We start from the raw sequence: 22,569 nt of genomic DNA, 5'->3' as shown, positions 1-22,569 counted from the left end.
AATCCAAGATAAAAGACGTAATAAAAAAGGAAAGAAAAAACAACCATAAAATTATAAAGCTTGTAAACAGACAATTGGAAATACTCTTTATTCATGGAAAAATATCATAAAAAAGTACCACTCTGAAGTAAAACTGCCGGAGTTTCCTTCATGCGCAGTTTCGAGGAGGAACACTTGAGCACAACGTGGAGTCCACCGATATTCACGTGGGTGAGAGCTAGAAAAGTCACCAGGGCGTCCTTGGTAGGTGAACGGCTGTTGTGCTTGTCGCGTTTGAGGCAAATTTTAGATCGTTTGGCACCAAAAGTATTTTGGCCTTGGAGGGAAGAAAAGTTCATGATTGTAGGACTTCTGATGTGGGCTGTGACATGTCCATTGTTCTCATTTGGATTGTAGAGATTTCTTAATTTCATTGACATCCATCTGGAATAAAAATGGATAGAGAATGTTTAGAGCAACAACTGTTTCTTGTACAAAGAAAAGAAGAACCCCCTGGACCTTCAAGATAGTCCTGGACCCACCTCTGAGGCCCACCATCAAGATCCAATGGGACCACTACCTCCACCTGAGGTAAAAAGAAAGGAACTCACCGTGGGAAGCAAAAGCCCAGCGCTGACAGGAATCACTGAAGAGCAGCAGTGAGTAAACTCCCTCTACCCCGGAGCAGCACCGCACGCCTCACTAATGACACGGAGCGCCGTGCCAGCAACAGAGCGGGCAGCGCCAATGTCATTCAGAAGCCGGGCTACTTACCAGCTCAGGAGAAGTCCCTGCACTTGGAGAATCCCCTCTTGACAGACACTAGCAACGGCCGCAATCACGCTGTTTAATAGCAGAGCTTCTGGATACTGAGCATACAGCGCAGCTCCAAGATAAATGATGACAGGCAAAGATGAGGAACTGTCTGATAATATTATTACATATACTTCCCGTACTGCCCCTATTAATATGGACACATCGTTCACATTAGGTGGATCTCATACAAGGAATAAAGGAAAGAAGCAGGCAAGTGGCATAAAGGGTAACAATGATAATAAAAAGGACTTACACTCATCTGAAACAGATGATGGTTCAGAGGACATATCTCCCAATTTGACCCCCTCTAAACATAGAGCTAAAAGGGACCATACAACTTCTCCTGATATGTCTCCTATTCTGATACCCATTAATAGATATAGTGACAACGCAAACACAATTTTAATAAAAGAGAAACCTGTTAATCTTTCTCCATCAGAAAAATACTTGCTAGACCTCCATTCATCTTTCATTCAACAACTGAACATAATTATGGTCAATGGATTCCAAAGCCTAAATACAATACTGAAAAGATATTAATCAGAAAATCAATGACACAAATAAAAAAGTAAAATCCCCATATCTGGCACACAATACGCTTTGGAAAAGGATCATTGTTTACTTAAAAGCGAAGTTAAAACATTAAAATTAAAACTTACAGATTTAGAGGACCGCAACAGGCGGAACAATCTAAAATTTAGGGGAATACTTGAGAATGTTTCCCCGTCACAAATGGCTCCATATATTAAAGACTTAATATATAAAACACTACCATCGGTTCCTAATGCAGAACTGACAACAGACAGAGCCCATAGGCTACCAAAACCTAGTTTTCTGTCAGGAGACACTTCAAGAGAAGCGATTGCGAGAATACATTTCTTCCAGACTAAGGACCGGTCGCCTTCTGGACTATCTAAAGAAAAATTAATATCTACCTCCTCCTTACCAGTCAATAAAAATATTTCTGGACTTCTCAAAAGAGATATGCTAGGAAAATCCTTTGCTGGCATAACTAGCATCTTAAGAGCGAATAACATTTCGTATAGTGGTGTTTTTCTGCTAGACTCATAGTCTTCTTCAATGGAAAAGCCAACCTTATTCAAGACCCAAAGGACGGACGGAATATGTCCGAGAATGGTCACAATCCAGAACAAGGAAGAAAAGTAGACCCTCAGAGTAAATTCATTTTAAAGGTCTAACCATAAGTGGCTACATCATTATTTTATTGCGCAAATACTAGTATTTGAGATGTCCATAAGGCAGTACTTAGAGGGATCCTTATCCAACTCAATGCACAACACAAAAGGAAAACAAAAGAAAATATATAAAAAAAATCACCCAAAAGATTAGCAAGGCAGTGGCAAAACAACAACAAAATCCGACGGAAAAAAACTCACTTTGCCATAATAAGTCTTAGAGCTGAACTTAAATCCAAGATGGAATCAACTACATACACCCGCAAGCTATAGTGGAACAATTTGCTACATTTTATTCTTCCCTATACAATCTGAAAGACGATAAAGAAACTACCCAATTAAATATTAAATGAATAAATAATTTCCTTTCAGAAGAACTCCCGCAATTAAACTCAGAGCAAATTAAATGATTAAATTCCCCTTTCTCTACTAACAAAACTGATATTGCCATCAAGAAATTGCAGGAAAATAAATCCCCCGGACTTGATGAATACCCACCGAATATTATAAATTATTTAGACATCATCTCTCTAACCCCCTAACTTCTGTTATATCAAGCGACCAACAATGGCCTATTCTCAAATGAATCCCTAATAGCCACCATTGTTGTTATACCTAAACAAAATAGTAATTCTGAGGAGATGTCGAACCAAAGGCCGATATCTCTTCTAAATACAGACATTGAAAATATACGCTAAGCTAATATCTGAAAGATTCATTAAAATTATGCCTATACTAATTCATTCTGATAAAGTAGGGTTTTATTAAGGGAAGACAAGCCTCAGATGACACAAGAAGACTTTTAAATTTACTTATATATGTGGAAAAACAAAAATTGTCTTCCATACTACTATCTTTAGAAGCCGAAAAGGCATTTGTTCGCATCAACTGGGATTTCACGGTCGCCACTTTAAACGAATTTGGATTTCAAGAACAAATTCTTAAAACTATTACTGCTCTTTATTCATGCCCTTCAGCAAAGATCCAAATTAACAATTTACTCTCTAAAACCTTTACTATTACTAATGGTAAACGTCAGGGAAGTCCATTATCTCCACCCTTATTTGATCTCATAATGGAACCCTTTGCTGAAATTACCAGAACCACGACCTCATAAAGGGAATCCCACTTAATTTTAGACAACATAAAATTAGTTTATTTGCGGTTGACACGTTCATTTCCATTACTGACCCTATCAACTCTCTAAGAGTTATTACCCAAAATATCAAAGAAATTTCAGCGGCTTCCAATTATAAAATAAATGCCAAAAAAATCAAAAATGTTAATTTTTTTCTTAGATTATCAATTTACAAAATTAATGGAAAAATCCCATAATCGCTATTTTGGAATCAAATTCACTAACCTTTTACATAAAATCCTAGATGAGAACTTAAACATATTGCAAAAGCAAATCCAAATAAGCATTGGCAACTATGATAAATCTAACACTTCGTGGATGAGTAGGATTACTATCTACAAAATGATTATACTACCAAAATTACAATATATTTTCAGAACAATTCCTATCCTAGTCCCAGAAATATGGATTAAATCTCTTCATAAACAACTGTCAAATTATAGATGGCAAAAAAAGTTTCAGAGAATTGCAAAAATGTTACTATTCAAAAATAAAAGGGGGAATTGCCCTACCAAATATCCAGGCTTCTTCTGAAGCGAATATTATTATTCAAAGCAGAAAATAGCAGAAAACGAATCAATGATAGACTTCCTCTCCCTAAAAACTTTTCATAATCTTCCAGAAGAGGAATTGTACAGCCAGACTAAAGAAAGCCTTTGTGGACTACTCTGATTCATGTTGGAGATACTGTGGACAAAAAGCCAACTTACCGTATTTTTCGGACTATAAGAAGCCCTTTTTTCCTCCAAAATTTTGGAGGAAAATGGGGGGTGCGTCTTATAGTCCAAATGTTGGAGGGGGGGTTGTATATATATGTGGGGTGTGGGGGGAGCAGCAGCGGTGGAGGAGCTGGGAACAGGAGGCAGCAGCCGCCCGCTGCAGCCTACATTGTCCCCGCTGCTAAAGAAAATGAATATTCAGTGCTCCCCACGCTCCTTACTAGCAGCACACAGTATAGACGCAGCGCTGCTCCTGCTGTTGCCAGAATTGCCTGTGCTCGCTGTTAAAGGGCATGAATATTCAACCTCTCTCCACGCCCATGGGCATGGAGAGGGGGTGAATATTCATGCCCTTTAATAAGCAGGATCACGCGGTAGCCCGGCAGCAGCAGGAGCCGCAGCGCGGCTACGCTGTGTGTCGGCTATGAAGGAGCATGAAGTCACTGCTCCCCGTGCACACAGTACCGGCATTGGGAGCAGTGACTTCCGGCAGCTGATCTCTCCTTGCGCATGGTAGTGACGCCATGCGTGGCTCACATGGAGAGATCAGAGTGGGCAGGCAGGATGAAGCGCTGGAGGAGAGAAGAAAGGTGAGTAGGAGTGTTTTTTTTTTAATGTGCAGCATGATAGGGATTAGGGGTACCATGCATACTAGGATAAGGATGAGGGGGCCATACATACCAGGGTAAGGATGAGGGGGCCATACATACCAGGGTAAGGATGAGGGGGCCATACATACCAGGGTAAGGATGAGGGGGGCATACATAACAGGATAAATATGAGGGGGCCATACATAACAAGATAAATATGAGGGGGCCATACATACCAGGATAACGCTGAGGGCGGCATACATAACAGGATAAAGATGAGGGGGCCATACATACCAGGATTAGAATGAGGGGCCATACATACCAAAATAAGGATGAGGGGTGCCATGCATACCAGGATAGGGATTAGGGGTGCCATGCATATCAGGATGGGGATTGCTGTGCCATTCATACCAGGATAGGGATTAGGGGTGCCATGCATACCAGGATAGGGATTAGGGGTGCCATGCATACCAGGACAGGGATGAGGGGTGCCATGCATACCAGGACAGGGATGAGGGGTGCCATGCATACCAGGACAGGGATGAGGGGTGCCATGCATACCAGGATAGGGATGAGGGGTGCCATGCATACCAGGATGGAGGGATGCCAGGCATACCAGGATGGGGATGGGGACCACGTATAAAAGGAAGGGGAGAGACATATATACCAGGATGGGGGATATTGTCAGAATTGGGGAACATTACCCCTATACCAGTGTCAGCAGAAGACCCCCTCCCCCTTAAAAGTGCATCATGAACACATTTTTTGCTTAATTTTTTTTTTTCCTCCTCTAAAACCTAGGTGCATCTTATGGTCCGGTGCGTCTTATAGTCCGAAAAATACGGTATTTCATATCTTTTGGACATGTTCTAAAGCTGCATTAATATGGAAAGAGATCTTTAAATTGTTGAATAAAATCAACAACTCTACAGTTAATATTTCACCACAACTAGCCCTTCTATCTCTTGACTCAAATTTACTCCCACAGAAGATAAAACATATTTCCATTCATATATTGGCTATAACAAAGCTACTTATTGAATCTAAATGGAAGTCAGTTAATGTTCCTACTATCTCAGAAATTATAGATAAGATGTTAGTTCACAATTCTTTAGAACATTCCTATGCGTTAAGAAACAGCTCTCTTAAGAAATACTATTCTATATGGTCTTTCTGGATCTGGATACTGGATACTTTTCCCTGAATAAGAATACCTCTCCAAACAAATAACATCTTTTAGCCAGAAAGTATACAAATCATTTATTATTTTAACATAATTAAACTGAAATCCTGTGATGCCATAACAAGGATTTATACTATAGATGATCTATTTTGTTTTCACCTCCCTTTCCCCTGTTTTCCTCATTCGTCCTTCCCTTTTTTCCCCATCCCATTCCTCTCTCTCTTTCCTTCCTTTCTTTCCTTTCTTCCTCTCCGGCTATCCTTTTCCAGATTTTTCCTCCAAGTTAAAAGTTTTGTTAGGATGATGTAACTGTTGTAATACTACTATACTGTCTTTATCATATTTTATTTTCCCTTTCCCTTCTTTTGTAAAACATCCCTTAATAAAAAGTATATTATTGAAAAAAGACAACTGGATTTTCTTTACACCGTTTTAATGAGTAAGCCTATGATTGATGATGTACTAACAGGACTCTGAGAATTTCAGACTTTTATCATATCACTGGAACCTGTGGTCAGAGCACAACTACAGCATACATTTCCAAACTACTATTTCGGAAGGGCTTCAAGTCAAATATTGTGTACCTGTAATCGAAGACGAATCTTCTTTTCTTCATCCAGCTCGGACAGTAATTGTTTTATTTCTTTTCTAAAATAAAAATACAAGAACGATGGAATTAATTTTCTGGGGTAACCTCGAGTATACTAAACTATACTTTAAAAGGCAGCAAAGTGAAGAACAAGGACAATGAAACATGTGGAGAATCCGAATAACCAAATAGTTTGAGTAGGAATCTGACTCCTGAAATACTGCTTGGGGTAAGCTGTGCTGAGATCTGAGATGATATGTGCTCCACAGATTATCTATTTCACAGTCTTATTTGCATATACTGAATAATACATAGGGAGAAGCATCTTATTTTCAGATAATTTTCATCTAATATATCACCCTGTGCTTATATTGGACACAGACAAATGTTCACCAGAAAAGCAACAAATGTTCAGATGACAAATGCTCATTTGCAAAAAAAACAAATATATATAAAAAATAACAGTCAGCTGATGTGGACACATCATCCTGGGTTCCACATCGAGCCTCTTAATAATCCTAGGCCTACATATGTTTAAGCATAGAGCCCATGAATTTACTGCTTACGCATGGACCAATGTTTCAAGCCTAGTCTGGACAGGATCTGAATAATTCTGATGCTGAAGCCTCAAATTCATAGTTGAGCTCTCACCCCATTGCAAGATACCAGTGGTACAACCTACACCTACCACCTAAAAAACCCTTCATCTTTGGGTTGGAGTTTGGTTTGTTTGGCTTGCGAGACCTCTGAGGCTGGAAATACCCAAGGGGGCAGGTTCTGAGGAGACATGGCAGTGACAGTCCACAAAAGGATTACCCACTATGATGATTGTACTGGATCCCTAGGAGGAGATGCGACACAGTATTCATCTCCAGGAGAGACTCAGGCAACCAAGTGAGAATCAACTGAACCAATCAGTTATGTATTTATGTGCGTCCACTATAATCACACCTAGGTCAATCCCTGCTGTGCCATAGTTACATGTGCTACCCTATCATCTCCTCTACTCTGCCAGATACACCAGGCTCCTTATTGCTGCTCTGGTGATATGCTCAGTGACTATACGACCTGCTTCAGACACTACATCACATTAGCCAAGAGACTCCACTGTCTTATATTTCAATTTACTCCATCCTTCTCGCATTTTAATATGGCACTAAATATAAAGACGTTTTTGTTCCACTGACCATCCATTTAAATTATTGAAATTAATTACTTTGGTGCTACCTATCGTTGGCAAATAGAACTCACAGATTGTATAGATTATAATATATCATGCATCCCAGAATTTCACTACCAAGAAAGAACTAGTCTGTCCCAAATGCTCCACCATAGTGATGTCTACAGTCACTACCATCAAGAAATCTACCCCCCCTTTGCACTCAGGCCTGAGTAATTCTAGATCAGTGATCCCCAACATTTCTTACCTTGGGAATCGCATTCAGCTCTGAGAGAGGGTCATGAGCAACAACCAGAGCCCCCCGACTAGTGACATCCAGATCCCGCTCCCTATCCCACAGTAGTTACACCCAGAGCCCCATTACTGGTATAATAACAGCCAGAACTTCCCCATAGAAATAAAACCAAGGCAGTGTGCTTACATACAGGGGTTCTCACCGCACTCATATTCGGTATTCTCGCAGCAGGCACTCCCACCACATTATTGCATCCAACTTCAAGCAACCCTTTAACTAGCAGTATCATCTTATCTCCAGTCTCATCTCCAGACTTCATTTATCTCTCCAACTCTTAAAGGGGTTGTCCACTACTAGGACTAGGACACCAGTATTGATATGGTGCAGGGCTCACGTGACATAACCGCACGAGAGCCCCAGAACGTGAGTGCCGACACCACTGGAACTGCGCCAGCACGGGAGGTGAGGACAGGGGTTTTTATTTTAACGAGGGCAAACATTCAGAGTGATAAAGGGTTGTCCTAGTAGTGGACAACCTCTTATATATGAGCATCTAGACCTGCTCTTCTGTATGGGGTTATTCACAAACGTCAGGAACTAGAGACCTGCTCTTCATATCTGTTTGTTAGACATGGTGCTAAGGCAACAAGCTGACACACAGCCGCGAGCCACACATTATAGGTCTGCGAGCCACAGGTTGGGGAGCCCTTTTCTACACCTTGTACTGTACAAGATGTAATTTTTCTTTTTCTCCTCTTAGAGCACTGTCCCAATGTTTTAGATTCCCAGTGGATCTCACTATATACCAGCAGAAGAAAGATAGGTACATTCACGGAACTTGCAAACTGTGATGTACTAAATGTAAAAAAGTATGAAAAACTATAGCAAAAATATAGTCATATAGTCACACAGTCTGAGGCTTTATTCTGCCCTGTCATAAACAGCATCTCAACTCATTTCTTTTAATGCTGGAAGCTAATAGTAAATGGACCTAAGTATATGGCTGTACATTTGCTCACTGCACCTTTACATCCATCTAGAGAAAAGGTCCATTTTCTGAACGTATAGCAAAATTGTCTGCTTCCAATGTGCTGAATGAAGTCTTATAACATCCATTACAGGCTGTTATTAGATGAGTGTGAATAGTTTGTGTTAATTACTTCCTATTCTCTGCTAAATTGATATTTTGGACATAATTGCAGATTTGTTTTTCGTCTTTTGCACATTCTTCTTTTAGCCAGATGGAAATCACTGACTGTGACAATTATAGTGTCTCTTAGCACCGATCTGATGAAAATAAGCTCCGACTGAATTCACGCTCAGAGAAAAAATGGTATGGATTAATTATTAAGGCGATGAAATAAACAAATACTCCATAAATAATACAATGTATCATGACATTTTAAGAGTTTCTTTCATCAGGAAAACCTGTTAGAGAGGACAACCTCCAGGGAACCTCTTTTTTGAGCCCCGACAAGCAGTGGCTCTCCATCTTGTGGACTCGGGCTATCTATGTATGACATGATAGCCATTCATTTGGTTTGCACATTATAAAAAAGTCATCCATGACATTTTTGAAACTTTACACAAAAATATTAAATCAGAACAAGTCCTTTAATTCCCGGCTGCCGGCATCTGGTATAATAAAGCTTACTTTTGCTGGTCCTTCATTGTCTCAATGATGCTTCGAAGCTCCTTGACTTGTGCCTGCAGCTCTTCTAGTGATGACTGGCCATGCTCAACTGTGTGTCTTGCATCGGAGCTACCAAAGGACGGAGAGTTTGACCTGTGACTACTTGAGGTGACAATGTGAAATGCTGATGGGGCTCCAGGAGCGCCGTGTGAGAAACTGAGACTTGAAATCAAGCCTCCTGGTTTGGGGGGCAATGCAGCTCTGTTCTCTAGTACCTACAAGACAGGAATAAACTGAATATGTACAGAAAACTATTATTATTAAAAGGACACATGTAGTAATCATAAATGAATATTTCCCATATGCTGGTAAATCATTGCCTAAATACAGCGGTATTATATGTGCTATTAGGTGGTCTTCATTATTGAAAGATATTAAGAAAATGCAGGCACAACTGCAGCCACAATTACAGCTCAGTCATAGGCAATGCTCTGATTAAAGAGAAAAAAAACACAAAAAAAACACTTTCATTTAATATTCTAATGTATACAGTGACCCCCATAGATGGTACAGAGCTGACTTGGCTAATGCAGCATAAGCTATCTATTAGATAGGGGATAAATGTAAGATTACTGGGGGTCTGTTCGCTGGGACCTCCACCAGTCATGAGAACAGGGGTCTTATTTCTGCAATATGGAGCAGCAGTGCACCACAGTGTGTGACCACAGCTCCATTCACTTCTATGGTTTTGTGGAACAGCAGTATGTGTGACCACCTGTGCCATAGGCAGTCAACAGAGCAGCGGTCATGCATATGCCCTAATGCTCCATTCACATGTGAAATACAGTCCTCAGGATTGGTGGGACTCCCAGCAGTTGGACCCTGTATCATCATATAATCACCTGTTGTTTGTAGCACTGGTGTATACAGACAGAAAAGGGCCCGGGTACAAGAACAATATATGGGCCCTTTGCAGTCCAAGAGCTCCTAAGAATGCAAAATTGCACCTGCTTTGGAGGTAGAAATGGGCCCCCTTATCTCTTGGGCCCCTGTGCGGCCCCATTGGTTGCACCAATGATATGTCCGCACCTTGTTTGTAGGATAATTCCTTTGAAGGAGTTGTCCCAAGTAGCAAGTTACCACCTATGTACAGGATTTGAGTGATGGCTGTGCATGTGCACTGCTGCTCCATTCAATTTCTATGGCCTGCCAGAGTTCCACAGACAATGAATGGAGTGGTGCTGTGCTCATATCTTGAGAGTGTGGTAATCACAGCAGTGGGACCTCAAGCAATCTGCAATAGAGATGATCAAAAAGATTTGCGGGATCCTTATTCAACGACTACTTCAGTAGTCAATGGCCGCCGGAGCAGAGCTCTGTGAACCTCCTTGTTCTGATTGGCAGGCCTGGCTAAGCGTCATGTGTGCGTTGCACCAGAACAATGACAGTGAGCCAGGTCTACGGATCAGAAGAGACACTGGGAACACCAGCAGGTAGGAGGAGGTTCACAGGGCTCTGCTCTGGCAGTCATGGACTACCAATATGGCAGCTGGACTAGGGTCCTACAAATCTTTTTGATAATTTCTAATCAACAAATTATCACCATTCTATGTATGGGTAATAACTTAGTCAAGTTGGACAATACCTTAAAGGATGCAATCTATGATAAACTGGTAAAAATCTACTTCTAGAAAAAGGTTTTCCCACAATTACTTATTTAGCTTTTATAAGGGAAGAGAGTACACCCGTGACATTAGGGACCATCAGCGCAGCAGGAAATAGAGCAGCTACAGTAGGCAGCTATATTGCTATACTCCCCGATAAGCATGGATCATCTACACCTTTCCTCCATGGTAAGATTACAGATTGACTTTTAACCCTCCCAGTCCTAATTGTATTGATCCACAACAGAGAGCACGCTCCCCTTACTTACCTGTGATGTAAGACTACGTGGGGCTTTCTTGGATGAGTCTATAGGTCTCTGTGACAGGTGATTGATATCATCCTTGTCATCTTCTGGACTTGGAGAGTCAAAGAAATCAGGACTGGAAAGGGAGGACTACAAAAGATCGTAGTGAATAAAAGTATACTGAATGTAGCAATATTTCCTACATGACAAGAAGATGCGTAATAAGCCAGCCATCTCCATTATTACCAGCACAGCTATAAAGAGACTCTTGACCGTGTACGGCCAACCCGGGTTCCATTGTTCACATTCCCCCTCCCCTTTTCACCCATACCAAATAAAACACTGCACCTGTAATTTTCTCTTTGGATGAATTTGGCCACAGCGGCCGTTTTATTAACAAACAACAATATTAAACATATAAACATTATAATAACAAGGATAAGGGTTCTTGGAGTTAAAAAATTGATCTGGCATAAACCAAACAGTACTTGAACCACCATGTTACCCTCAGCCGTACCACGCCAGCTCAAGGGCACCAAAAGCTCCCAGGGTAAAACCCCGTCCAGAGCCCCCAAAACCAAAATGCCAGATCACCCCCCTTAATCAAGCCAATGCCTGTAACTTGATAATCTCCTTTTTTACCGACACTTCCGTGCCAACTCCAAGAACCCCAACCCCCCCCCGCCAGCCACTGCGACAAAGACATCTTAACACATCACTAAAAAATTTTTTTTTTAATATACATATATATAACCCCTCCTAATACACCCTATTAATTAGACCTTCCTGTTCTTCTTCCTACAAAAGCCGCCCTTTTCCAATGCAATTTAAAAGAAACTAACAAACAACCGAAAAAAGGGGTGGGTGGGTGGGACTTTTCCAATGCTTTCTTCTCTGAACTGACCGTTTCTCACCCCACCCTTTCTGCTTTATCTATCCCCCCCCCTCAAATGCCCGCCCTTCAACCTATATCCAATCCTTATCCTTTTAAGTTCAAATTACACCCTCCTGTCCCCTCCCGGTCATGTGGGGCTTCCATCTAGGTTCCTTGCCTCCAGCCCCCTTCTTGACCGTGTACGGCCAACCCGGGTTCCATTATTCACATTCCCCCTCCCCTTTTCACCCATGCCAAATAAAACACTGCACCAGTAATTTTCTCTTTGGATAAATTTGGCCACAACCCCCCCCCCGCCACAAAACGAACAGACCTGACCACCTCAGGCTCGTGAGCGTCCCAACACCGCCAAAGCCCTTTCAATCCCCCCCTGTATGGCCAGTGCCCATAAATCGATGCGTATATCATTCAAATGCACGCCATCCTTTGCCCAAAATTCTCCAACTCCCGCTTCCAGATCAAGATGCTGTACGCTTACTCCCCCATTCCTGTTAACAAAAGCTGATATGGCTCTGTTCAACTTTATACGTGTCCTATTAATTCCCTTCAATGATCTCGCCTCCCTCCATGTTTTTCTGGGCACCACCTCAGACCAAACAGTCAACACCTCAGGAAACGATGTCCATAGCCTTAAAAGATCAATTTTAATGTCCCTCATCAATTCCCTGACCGGTCGAGCCCCCAAATCATTCCCTCCCATGTGCAGCACTAAAATATCTGGTGCCCGATCCAAATGAGCTGCTTTATGGAACTCTGGCAGTACTCTTCTCCACACCATCCCTCGGAAACCCAACCACTGAACCACGGCTTGCTCTCGGCTGAAGCCCAATTGCCTACCGTCGGGCCTCACGTCCGCCCGCAGCGCCCCCCAGTGGACAAAAGAGTGCCCCATAATCCACACTAACAACGGGACTCCACCTGCAACAAGACAACCAAAAATATTTAAATCCAAAAGATAATTACATTAGACCGAATGCCTAATTCCTTACATAAGACAGGTATCGATCGGAACTCCATCTCCCAATGCGTTTTATCACTTCCTTGCCTAACCCCAAACCATCCGCTTCCGACGACGCGCCAATTCTGAAAGAATGTGACCCATATACCTCAGGGCCAAGGCCCAACTCAGCAATACCCTTCTTAAACACTGCTATAAACTGGAAACGCGATAAACATTCACCATTTTCATGACACAATAATGGGCCCTTCCTCCCTGACCAAACCTGCCAGTAAGCCATTAAACATGTCCTAGGACAAACCAAAGATCCCTTAACCTCACCTAAGACCACACGTTTTCCTCTGCCCAATTGATCTGTCTTCCCCCGTCTTATCCAAAATTCAATGCCCCATATCGACCGCTCATATCCTCAGCAAACAAACCCCCAATCTTATTCCTGCTTGGTGCCACCAATTCACTCACCCTTAGTGCACCAAAAAATGCCAATGCAAAAGCCAATCTAAACAATGTGGCCTCAAAAAATGAACAACAAATCCTATCCATTACCAAACCCAAACGTTCCAAGATACTAAAGGTTACCGGCCTACATTTATCCAACACTTTACCTCCTCTCCTAAAGCCCTTCAAAGCTTGCTTCACCAAAAAGGCCTTCGTAACATCCTTCGTACCCAGCAATTTAAAACAAAATGCTAATCCTGCCACAAACTTGCCAACTTTTGAAACCGACCATCCGCTCTCTGCCGCCCTTCCCAGCAGAAACAACACAGCCGTCTCTCTATCTACCTCACTCTCCACTCCACCCCACTCCCGAATCCAACTTTGCCATACTCGCCACGATGCCTCGTATGATGCCCAGGTCTGCCTTGTGATAGACTCTTGTATTAACCGTCCCGCTCCTCCATAACCATCTGCCACAACCGTGAAGGGCATTCTTGACCCACGTCCTCTGCCTCTGGTGCTAGTGCCCGAAAACGATCCCACTGAAAACGAGACAAGGCATCTGCTATGGAATTTTTTACACCTGGCACATGGACTGCTGTAATCCAAGCGTTCAACTTAAGACAACAAAGTACAAGTTCCCTCAGCAACCTAATCACAGGCGGCGACGAGGCCGACAAACTGTTGATGACCGATACCACTCCCATGTTATCGCAGTGAAACCGAATTCTCCTGTTGGCAAAACACTCCCCCCAAATATTCACCGCCACAAAAATAGGAAACAACTCCAAAAATGCCAAGTTCCTCGTAAGACCCCTCTCTTTCCACATATTCGCCCACTCACCTACACTCCATCGTCCTTTCCAGTATGCCCCATAACCAGCACCTCCTGCAGCATCTGTAAATATCTGACAATCATAACTGTTCAAAAACTCCTCCTGTATTAACGATCTTCCGTTATAATTTTGCAGAAACAACTTCCAAACTTTCAGATCCTCCTTGTGTTCTTTATTTAAGCGAATAAAATGATGCGGAGCCCGCACTCCTGCTGTCGCTCCAGCCAACCTGCGACAAAATATTCTGCCCATTGGCATAATCCTGCCCGCAAAATTCAAACGCCCTAACAGTGACTGTAACTCCTTCAGTGTCACCTTGCGCAATCTCCCGATCCTATCGACCTCCTGTTTAAGCAAAATCAATTTATCATCTGGTAACCGACACTCCATCCTTTCAGTATCAATTACAATGTCCAGGAAACTTAGGGTTGTGCAAGGGCCTTCCGTCTTTTCTACTGCCAAAGGTACGCCAAAATGCTGTGCCACCCACTCCATAGTACCTAACAAATTCCTACACAACAATGATTGCGGGGGACCTATAAACAAGAAGTCGTCCAAATAATGAATGACCGACTTCACAGAAGCCAGGTCCTTCACTACCCATTCCAAAAACTACTGAAAGTTTCAAACAAAGAACACGAAATTGAACAACCCATTGGCAAACATCTATCAACATAATACTCCCCTTCCCAAAAACATCCCAACAACGGGATGCTATCTGGGTGAACTGGCAACAACCTAAAAGCAGACTCAATATCAGTCTTAGCTAGCAACGAGCCTGGCCCATACCTCCGTACCCATTGTGCCGCCGCATCAAAAGATGTATATTGGACCGAACACAACTCCTGCGCAATGCCATCATTCACTGAAAGCCCTTTAGGGTATGACAAATGCTGAATCAAGCGAAACTTATTCACCTCTTTCTTAGGCACAACTCCTAACGGTGAAATAATCACCTTGTTGCTAGGCAATTCCTGAAACGGTCCCGCCATCCTGCCCAATTCAACCTCTTTAGCTAACTTCGTCTTAACCACCTCTGGATAACGGTGAGCCGACATTAAATTTTTAACCGAAAAAGGGACTACATGATCAGGAGCTGGTATTCTAAAACCATCCAAAAACCCATCCTCAATAACTTTAGCCTTCAACTGATCCGGATACCTATTTAGAAAGGGGGCCATCGCGTGAACCCTCACCGGAGTAACCCCCTTGACTGGTAACCACCGACGGCTTTCCTTTTCCTCTCTTAAAGCATTTTGATGCTCTATGTGAACTTCCATTACAATGGGAGCACACATACTTGAATTTACAGGAGTTCCCGTACTTGCATTGGCCATCATTAAGTTGCCAGCAGGTTCCCGCTTCCTTTTTAATGTTTTGCGCCCCCTGACTACCTCCCCCATGTCCCGCTGATTGATTCCCGCTACTGTTGTTCCCGTGAAAGGACTGCCCATACCTCACTGGAGCCATAACCCTCAACCACAACCCAATGTCTTTCTGATCCCATCTGATCTCCGGTCGGACTGCTTTTCTCTGCCGAAATTGCTCATCATATCTTAACCACGCCTGACCCCCGTAAGTCCTCTGGGCCTCCCCGATAGCATCAAGGTAGCAGAATAAGCCTGAGCAATTATCAGGAGTTTTCTCCCCAATAACACTAGCCAATATTGCGAAAGCCTGTAACCAATTTACAAACGTCTGAGGAATCAACCTCCACCTACGCTTCTCCTCCTCCTCTATTCTACTCTCATCCCTTTTTCCCTTATCCAGGTTAAACTTTTCCAATGGAAGAAGAAAAAAATCTCTACGTACTCATTCCGCCAAATTTTTTCCTTTACCTCTTTTTTTAGGTGTGCCCCCAACGGCCCCTCAAAGCACACATAAACTTCCCCTTTTGCCCTATCGTCCAGTCTTACATTATCCGCCTTGTCCTTCTCTGTCTGCACACAAACCGATACCCCAGAAGGTATAATGTCTGCACTGACCCCCGACCTGCCCATCTCGCTTCCCACCTGCAAAGACACCGGTTGACTAGGCACCCACGTCGCTGCCGCGGGTGCCAATCCACCCTGATTAACTCCCCCCACTATCTATTCTAGCCAAAAATTGACCCGCAACCTCCCCTAATATTTTGCCCGCTGGGCCCCGCCGACTGCCTATCAACTCCCTCATACAGTAATGACCCAGCGGGCGACAAACAAGACATAGAAGCAAACTCACCCAGCTGCGCAGGTGCTGTGTCCCTGACAGCCGAAATTCCTGTGTCCTGCCAAGGCCTGGATTCACCTCTATCCTCCCCACTCTCCGATCCGTCCGACTCCTGCTGCAGCGCAAGGCCCGCGCCCCTGGCCTCCTCGTCACCAGGGGGACCTGAGCACTCGCTGCCGTCTCCGCTGCTCATCCTCTGTCAATCCTGGCTCTGGTCCTTCCTGCCGTCCGTGACCTTCCTTGATTTCCAGACCCCGACTCTCGTGTCCGGCCTGTCGTGTTCCAAGTTTGACTGCCAGGCATCCCAGTGCTAATGCCCGCCGCTCCACCGCCTTGAATGTGTTGCATCGAGCCAGGCAGCAGATCTTCAAATTGCCGCTGCCTGCCTGTGAAATTCCGCTGCTGCATCCCTGTCCCGTTGTTTCTAGCAGGCACCCCGACTGGAGCATCGCCAGGCGTACCTGCCGTGCAAATGGTCCTTCTGCTGCTCCCCCCCGCTCTGCGTCCTCTGTGGTCACGGCGCTTTGAATTGGCGCCTTTTCTTGAACTGGGGGGCGTGTGCATATCTCCGTCGAAGACTTCCTGAGTAGCCCCGTCACGTGATGCCGGTTCCGGAAGTGACGTTGCTAGCACTTCCGGTGTTGTCCCGCCCACCGGAAGCTGACGTGGCTGTATCGTGGGCATTGCTTCCGGCGCGGCCCGGGCCCTGGTATTGCGGCGTGACACCGGAGCAGGCCGCACCACAGCCGACGGGGTTCTTTCAGTTGAGGACTGCGATACACTGCAGATGGAGCCCGCAGGGCGGCTAGGCGGATTCCTGCCGCGGCGGGCATGCTGACGGGGAGTTCCGACAACACGCTCACCGGACGCAGGGTCCCCTGAGGGGCTCCGCGGCCTGCGCCTGCTGCCCGCACTAACCGTGTCCGGAGAAATCCTAACGGGGGGCCTCGTCCTCCTGCTGGCCCTTCCAGATCTCGATGGAGGTACTTCTGCCCCATCACTCCCCAGCAATCCAGACAGCTGGGACTCCAGCCACCCTCCACTTCTGGATCTTGCAGCCTCCCTCAGTCTGGCGATCAAGGAATCTACAGTTTCCATATTCTTGGTAAGTGTCTTCACACAAAAGGACTTTCTCCAATGTTCTTGTCTCTGGGACTTTTCCAATGCTTTCTTCTCTGAACTGACCGTTTCTCACCCCACCCTTTCTGCTTTATCTATCCCCCCCCCCCTCAAATGCCCGCCCCTCAACCTATATCCAATCCCTATCCTTTTAAGTTCAAATTACACCCTCCTGTCCCCTCCCGGTCATGTGGGGCTTCCATCTAGGTTCCTTGCCTCCAGCCCCCTTCTTTAGTGAAAATGAATTGACTAGAGAACAACACTAATATGTTAGCTAAGTGCTGTGTTGCGCTTTTTATTATAGTCTACCCTTTGGGACCATTTGAGTTTCCTCCATCCCCAGCTTCCTTCTTATTTTCACAGCATTAAAGTGAAGGTGCCGCAGTTTTGTTTTTTTTGTATTCATTTTTTGTTACATCAGGTCTTATCCTTCAGTCACCTCCAGAACTGCACTCACTATTCTGCTGTTACATCTGGTTTTACATCTGGTTTTATCCTCCAGAACTGCACTCACTATTCTGCTGTTACATCTGGTCTTATCCTCCAGTCACCTCCAGAGCTGCGCTCACTATTCTGTGTCATCATGTAACAGAATAGTAAATTCTGATCTGGAGGTGACTGAAGAATAAGACAGCACGTCTTATTCTCTAGTCACCTCCAGAGCTGCAGTCACTATTCTACTGTTACTTGTCACTGGTACCTAATCCATAACATGAGAGGTCACATGACCAGCGACCCTTTATATTTGCATTAATAATGAAAATAGAAATTACTAAATAAAACTGAAACATTTAAATACATTATATACAAAATAAATAGTAAGAACACAAGGACAATATTCAGTCCAGGCCTGGGCCGCAGAGCTGACGCTCTAATATCAGACCTCAGTGACCGCTCTGTACTATATACTCCTATATATCCAGGCCTGGGCCGCAGAGCTGACGCTCTAATATCAGACCTCAGTGACCGCTCTGTACTATATACTCCTGTATATCCAGGCCTGGGCCGCAGAGCTGACGCTCTAATATCAGACCTCAGTGACCGCTCTGTACTATATACTCCTGTATATCCAGGCCTGGGCCGCAGAGCTGACGCTCTAATATCAGACCTTGCTGCATAAGGATCTGCATGTAGTTGTGTGTTGGTATCACTATGTGTCTACGGCTGTGCGCCCACATAGCGCTTAAGAGTTTTTTCCGCGTAAATTACGCAGCGCAAACACTTGAAAAACGCTAGTATATATGCCCCCCATGGTCCCCTATGTCAGAACGCAAGTCATGAGCACATGCTGCGTATTATCGCTGCGTAAAAACACGTAGCATGTCCATTAATTTTGCGGTTACGCGGAGTAATCGCCGCCTTATGAGTATGTCCATGCCCACCATGTGTATATTGTGCGCTTCAATATGTGTATGGTACCCGGGTCTGGAGGAGGGGAGACTCACCTCCAGGCCCAGGTACCATAGAACCTGTTGTAAAAAAATAATGAAAATAATAAATATCAATATACTTACCCTCTGTCAGCCCACAATCTCCTCACCGCCGCTGCCTCCGAACCCAGAGATGCATTGCGGCAACGGCCTGCGATGACGCTGCGGTCATGTGACCGTGAGGTCCTCACAGGTCCTGCCGCTCTGTATCTATGGGAACAAAGCTACCGGGGAGGAGCGGTGAGGAGACTTATTATTTTTTACATGCATATGCAGCATCAATAGTAAAAAGTTGGTCACACTTGTCAAGCACTATGCAGTGTGACCAACCTGTCAAGCACTTTTCCAAGTGATGCTAATATCGCTTGGAAAGCTCTTGACAATGTGCATGCTAAAATGCATGCAAAAACGCTGGATTTGCGCTTGTGTTTTGCGGGAAAATGCATGTGAATTAGGCTTGTGCTTTCCCGCAGCAGGGGGATGCGGAAATGATGCAGAAATTTCTGCTTAATTTACGCAAAGTGGGCACATAGCCTAATATCAGACCTTGCTGCATAAGGATCTGCATGTAGTTGTGTGTTGGTATCACTTTGTGTCTACAACAAAATGGCTCCTCACTGTGAGAGATCCTAATTCCTAAACTTCATTGTCTCTTATCCATTTGTAAACACCCAGAAAGGGAGGGGGGAGGAGGAGACATCAGACATGGGGCAAATCCAGCCCAGATTTTCAGCAGTCGTAATGCATGCCAGCTCTACACAAGGTTTTCATGCCAAATTTCAGTAGCGGCTCCCCCTAGTGTTTCAAAGTGGAACATGTCAAACTTTTTAAATTATTTTTCATATTTTACTCCATTAAAAAAATATGATAATATTGGAGAAACGAATTAAAACAATAATACTTTACGTTTTCGCAAATTTTGAAAACATTTTTTTTTGATGGCACCTTCCCTTTAAGGCATCTGTACTCATGAGAAGTCTTTACACTCCTTGAAAATTGCACGTGTCTATACATTTACCAGCTGGGTTCAGGAGAGTGACGACTTATAACCAGGACAAACAGAATAATGAGAAGAATGTATCAGGCTGGGTCTGTCAGTGGTGTAAAGTGATCCCTGCCGCTCAGGTCTCCTATTCTGTAGGACACTTCTGTAGATTGCATTATAGGCCGTCCCTTAGTCATGAGCAGCATTTAGTTGTGTGGAGCATGAATTGCGGCACATACATAGCGACGTCAGAGACTGGGAAGGTGGACGTCTCCCGCTGGATTTAGGCCTTGAAGCAGTAGGAGGACTAAGTTTCTCTCCAGTTGACACAAGGGAATCAAAGCCTTCAACATCTAACAGATAAAATACAGATATGGCAACAAATGTATCAACTAAGTGACATCTCTTTCTCTTCAAGTTGGATACGGTCAAACAGCTTCTCTGTCTTATACACGGCCATTTATTCTTTTCATCAGTATTATAAGTGACGCGCCCCCTGGGACATATTCCTTTTTGAGGGGAATACCCGGCACCGGATCAGATGGGGGGTTGTAGTCTCCGAGCGGCTGAGACCCGGTCCCGTGCCCAGGGCGTCAAGCTAAGTGTTATGTGGCAGTCCTTACTGATGTTATAAGAGTTCTTTTGTGTCGACTACGCCACCCGTTGTGATGCGGTCACTGTGGCCGCCGCTGCTGCAGGGTCCGCTGAGGCTGATGGTGGGTGCGCAGCTTGGTGGGATAACCCCCAACGGGAGGGGTATAGCCTCAGAGGGGACAGGCGCAGAGGATGGGGGTTGTGGTGGTGCGATGCAGCCGGCAATGAAGACAGACTCGGGTTGTGCAGTTAAGGGTGTTTACTTACTGCTGATGTTGTACTGGTCACTCCAGCTGCTAGTGACCACCCGAGCCGTGCTGCGTCCACCAGGTCCTGGATCCGGCCAACCCCCAAACAAGTCCAGAGCGTGGCCCTGAGCTCTCCCTCTGTCCTTTCTTCAGCCGTCCCCACCAGTGATTCACCTAGGTCCAGCTCCCTCGGGCCTTCTTTTGGGACACCCTTGGCCTTAGGTTCCCTGACCCTCCATGTGGTATGCCTTCAGGGTGGATGTAGTGGGTGGCCGTGGCAGATGCTGCCCACAGCCTCCGGTCTCTGGCTAGGGATGTTTTTGCCCCCACCAGCTTGGGTTCCGGTACCCTTGTGCTGACTCCTCACCCGGTGCTCTAATTTGGGTTCTTGGGTCCCTTCAGTCTTCCCCCTCTGGGTCTTTCTCTTTCTTTCTCCTCTCTCTCTCTCCAGGGCTGCTGTTTCCTTCTCTGCAGCTGACTTGTTCTCAGCGTCTGACTTGTCCTCTGCATCTGACCCTGATTCTAAGTTGGTGCCCTCCTTATATATCCCTCTATGTGTGAGCTCAGGTGACCAGCACCCAATGAGCTCCTATCACTACCCAGACTGCTCCCCCTATCTGCCCCTACACTACATGGGATGTACCACCCCCCTCCCACTCCAGCCAGGAACAGGCTCGGTTGTACCTGCACATTTCTAAGTGGGAGTACCGTCGGCCTGCTCCTCTGGAATGGGATGTATGTAGTGCATGCAGTCTATCTGAGCTCAGTTCCACACTCCATCCTTACCCGGGAGTGGAATATCACACCTCTGGGTTGAGGTGCAATACCCCTGTAGCAGCCGAATCCTCAGGGTGCTACATAAGTACTCAGTCGACTTCCCCAGAAATATAAAGAACCAGGAGGAACTTCTGTTCTATGATGAGATCGGCCTCGTGTTATAGATTTACTCCATTCAGGAGCAGAGGTTTCCCACAACGTAGTGATCTACTGCCATGAAGCTTCTACACTATTCTAATCATTGTATCCTGGGTTTTTATATGTATTGCTTGTATAAATAGGATTTCTAGTTGTAATGATGTACGTTAATCTATAACTGCTGGGCTACCGATGACCAACACAGACTAAAATACATCACATGCCGAAATTTCAACTTATTATCTGTCCCATCTACCCAGTTCTTTGCACAAAAGAACACAGCCAATAAATGGCCAAGGATGGTAAAAAAAGGCAGAATTTTACATTTGGCCAACAGTTTCTGATGCCAATTTCAGTGGGCTGAAAAACACAAAGCACTTTTATAAGACGTGATTTACTGTCATTCATAAGAATTTGCAAATAAAATGGTGAGCAAAAACAGATTGAAACTGAATGAGAGCGGCACTCACCACTAGTACATGAAAGTACAGCACTTTATTGTGGTTGTCACATGAGGAGACATAAAGACATAAATAAGCGACAGCTGTTTCACGTAAACTATGCTTTTTCCGGCTGAGCCTGAAGAAGTGTAGTTTATGTGAAACAGCTGTCGCTTACATTCCTCTTTATTCAGGCTCGGACTGGCCCATAGGGCAGCAGGGAAATCTTCTGGTGGGCCCCAACTCCACTATATGGGCAGTACTTGGCATAATTTACTTGGAACAGAAAAAAAGCAGCATACCATCATTCATTCACCAAAATACCCAGTTTATTAT

The 22,569-nt window shown here is 44.5% G+C and overlaps 1 protein-coding gene across 1 annotated transcript; it reads right to left on the bottom strand.

The window, feature by feature from the left end:
• Window positions 1–381: 381 nt before the first annotated feature.
• Window positions 382–20,496, bottom strand: LOC141205567 (SH3 domain-containing kinase-binding protein 1-like). The gene is made up of 7 exons (XM_073664136.1): window positions 20,463–20,496; window positions 20,284–20,389; window positions 20,196–20,199; window positions 11,192–11,317; window positions 9,280–9,533; window positions 6,206–6,269; window positions 382–423 (listed from the first exon to the last, which is right to left on the bottom strand). The coding sequence occupies exons 1-7, from the start codon at window positions 20,494–20,496 to the stop codon at window positions 382–384; spliced, it is 630 nt and encodes a 209-aa protein (XP_073520237.1).
• Between the last annotated feature and the right edge of the window lie 2,073 nt (window positions 20,497–22,569).

Source organism: Phyllobates terribilis, unplaced genomic scaffold, assembly GCF_046119375.1.
Source record: "Phyllobates terribilis strain yellow unplaced genomic scaffold, ASM4611937v1 Scaffold_142__1_contigs__length_4687701, whole genome shotgun sequence".
NCBI classification, from domain to species: Eukaryota; Metazoa; Chordata; class Amphibia; order Anura; family Dendrobatidae; genus Phyllobates; species Phyllobates terribilis.
The sequence above is the reverse complement of the archived record's forward strand: the minus strand, read 5'-3'. Positions and strand labels throughout refer to the sequence as shown.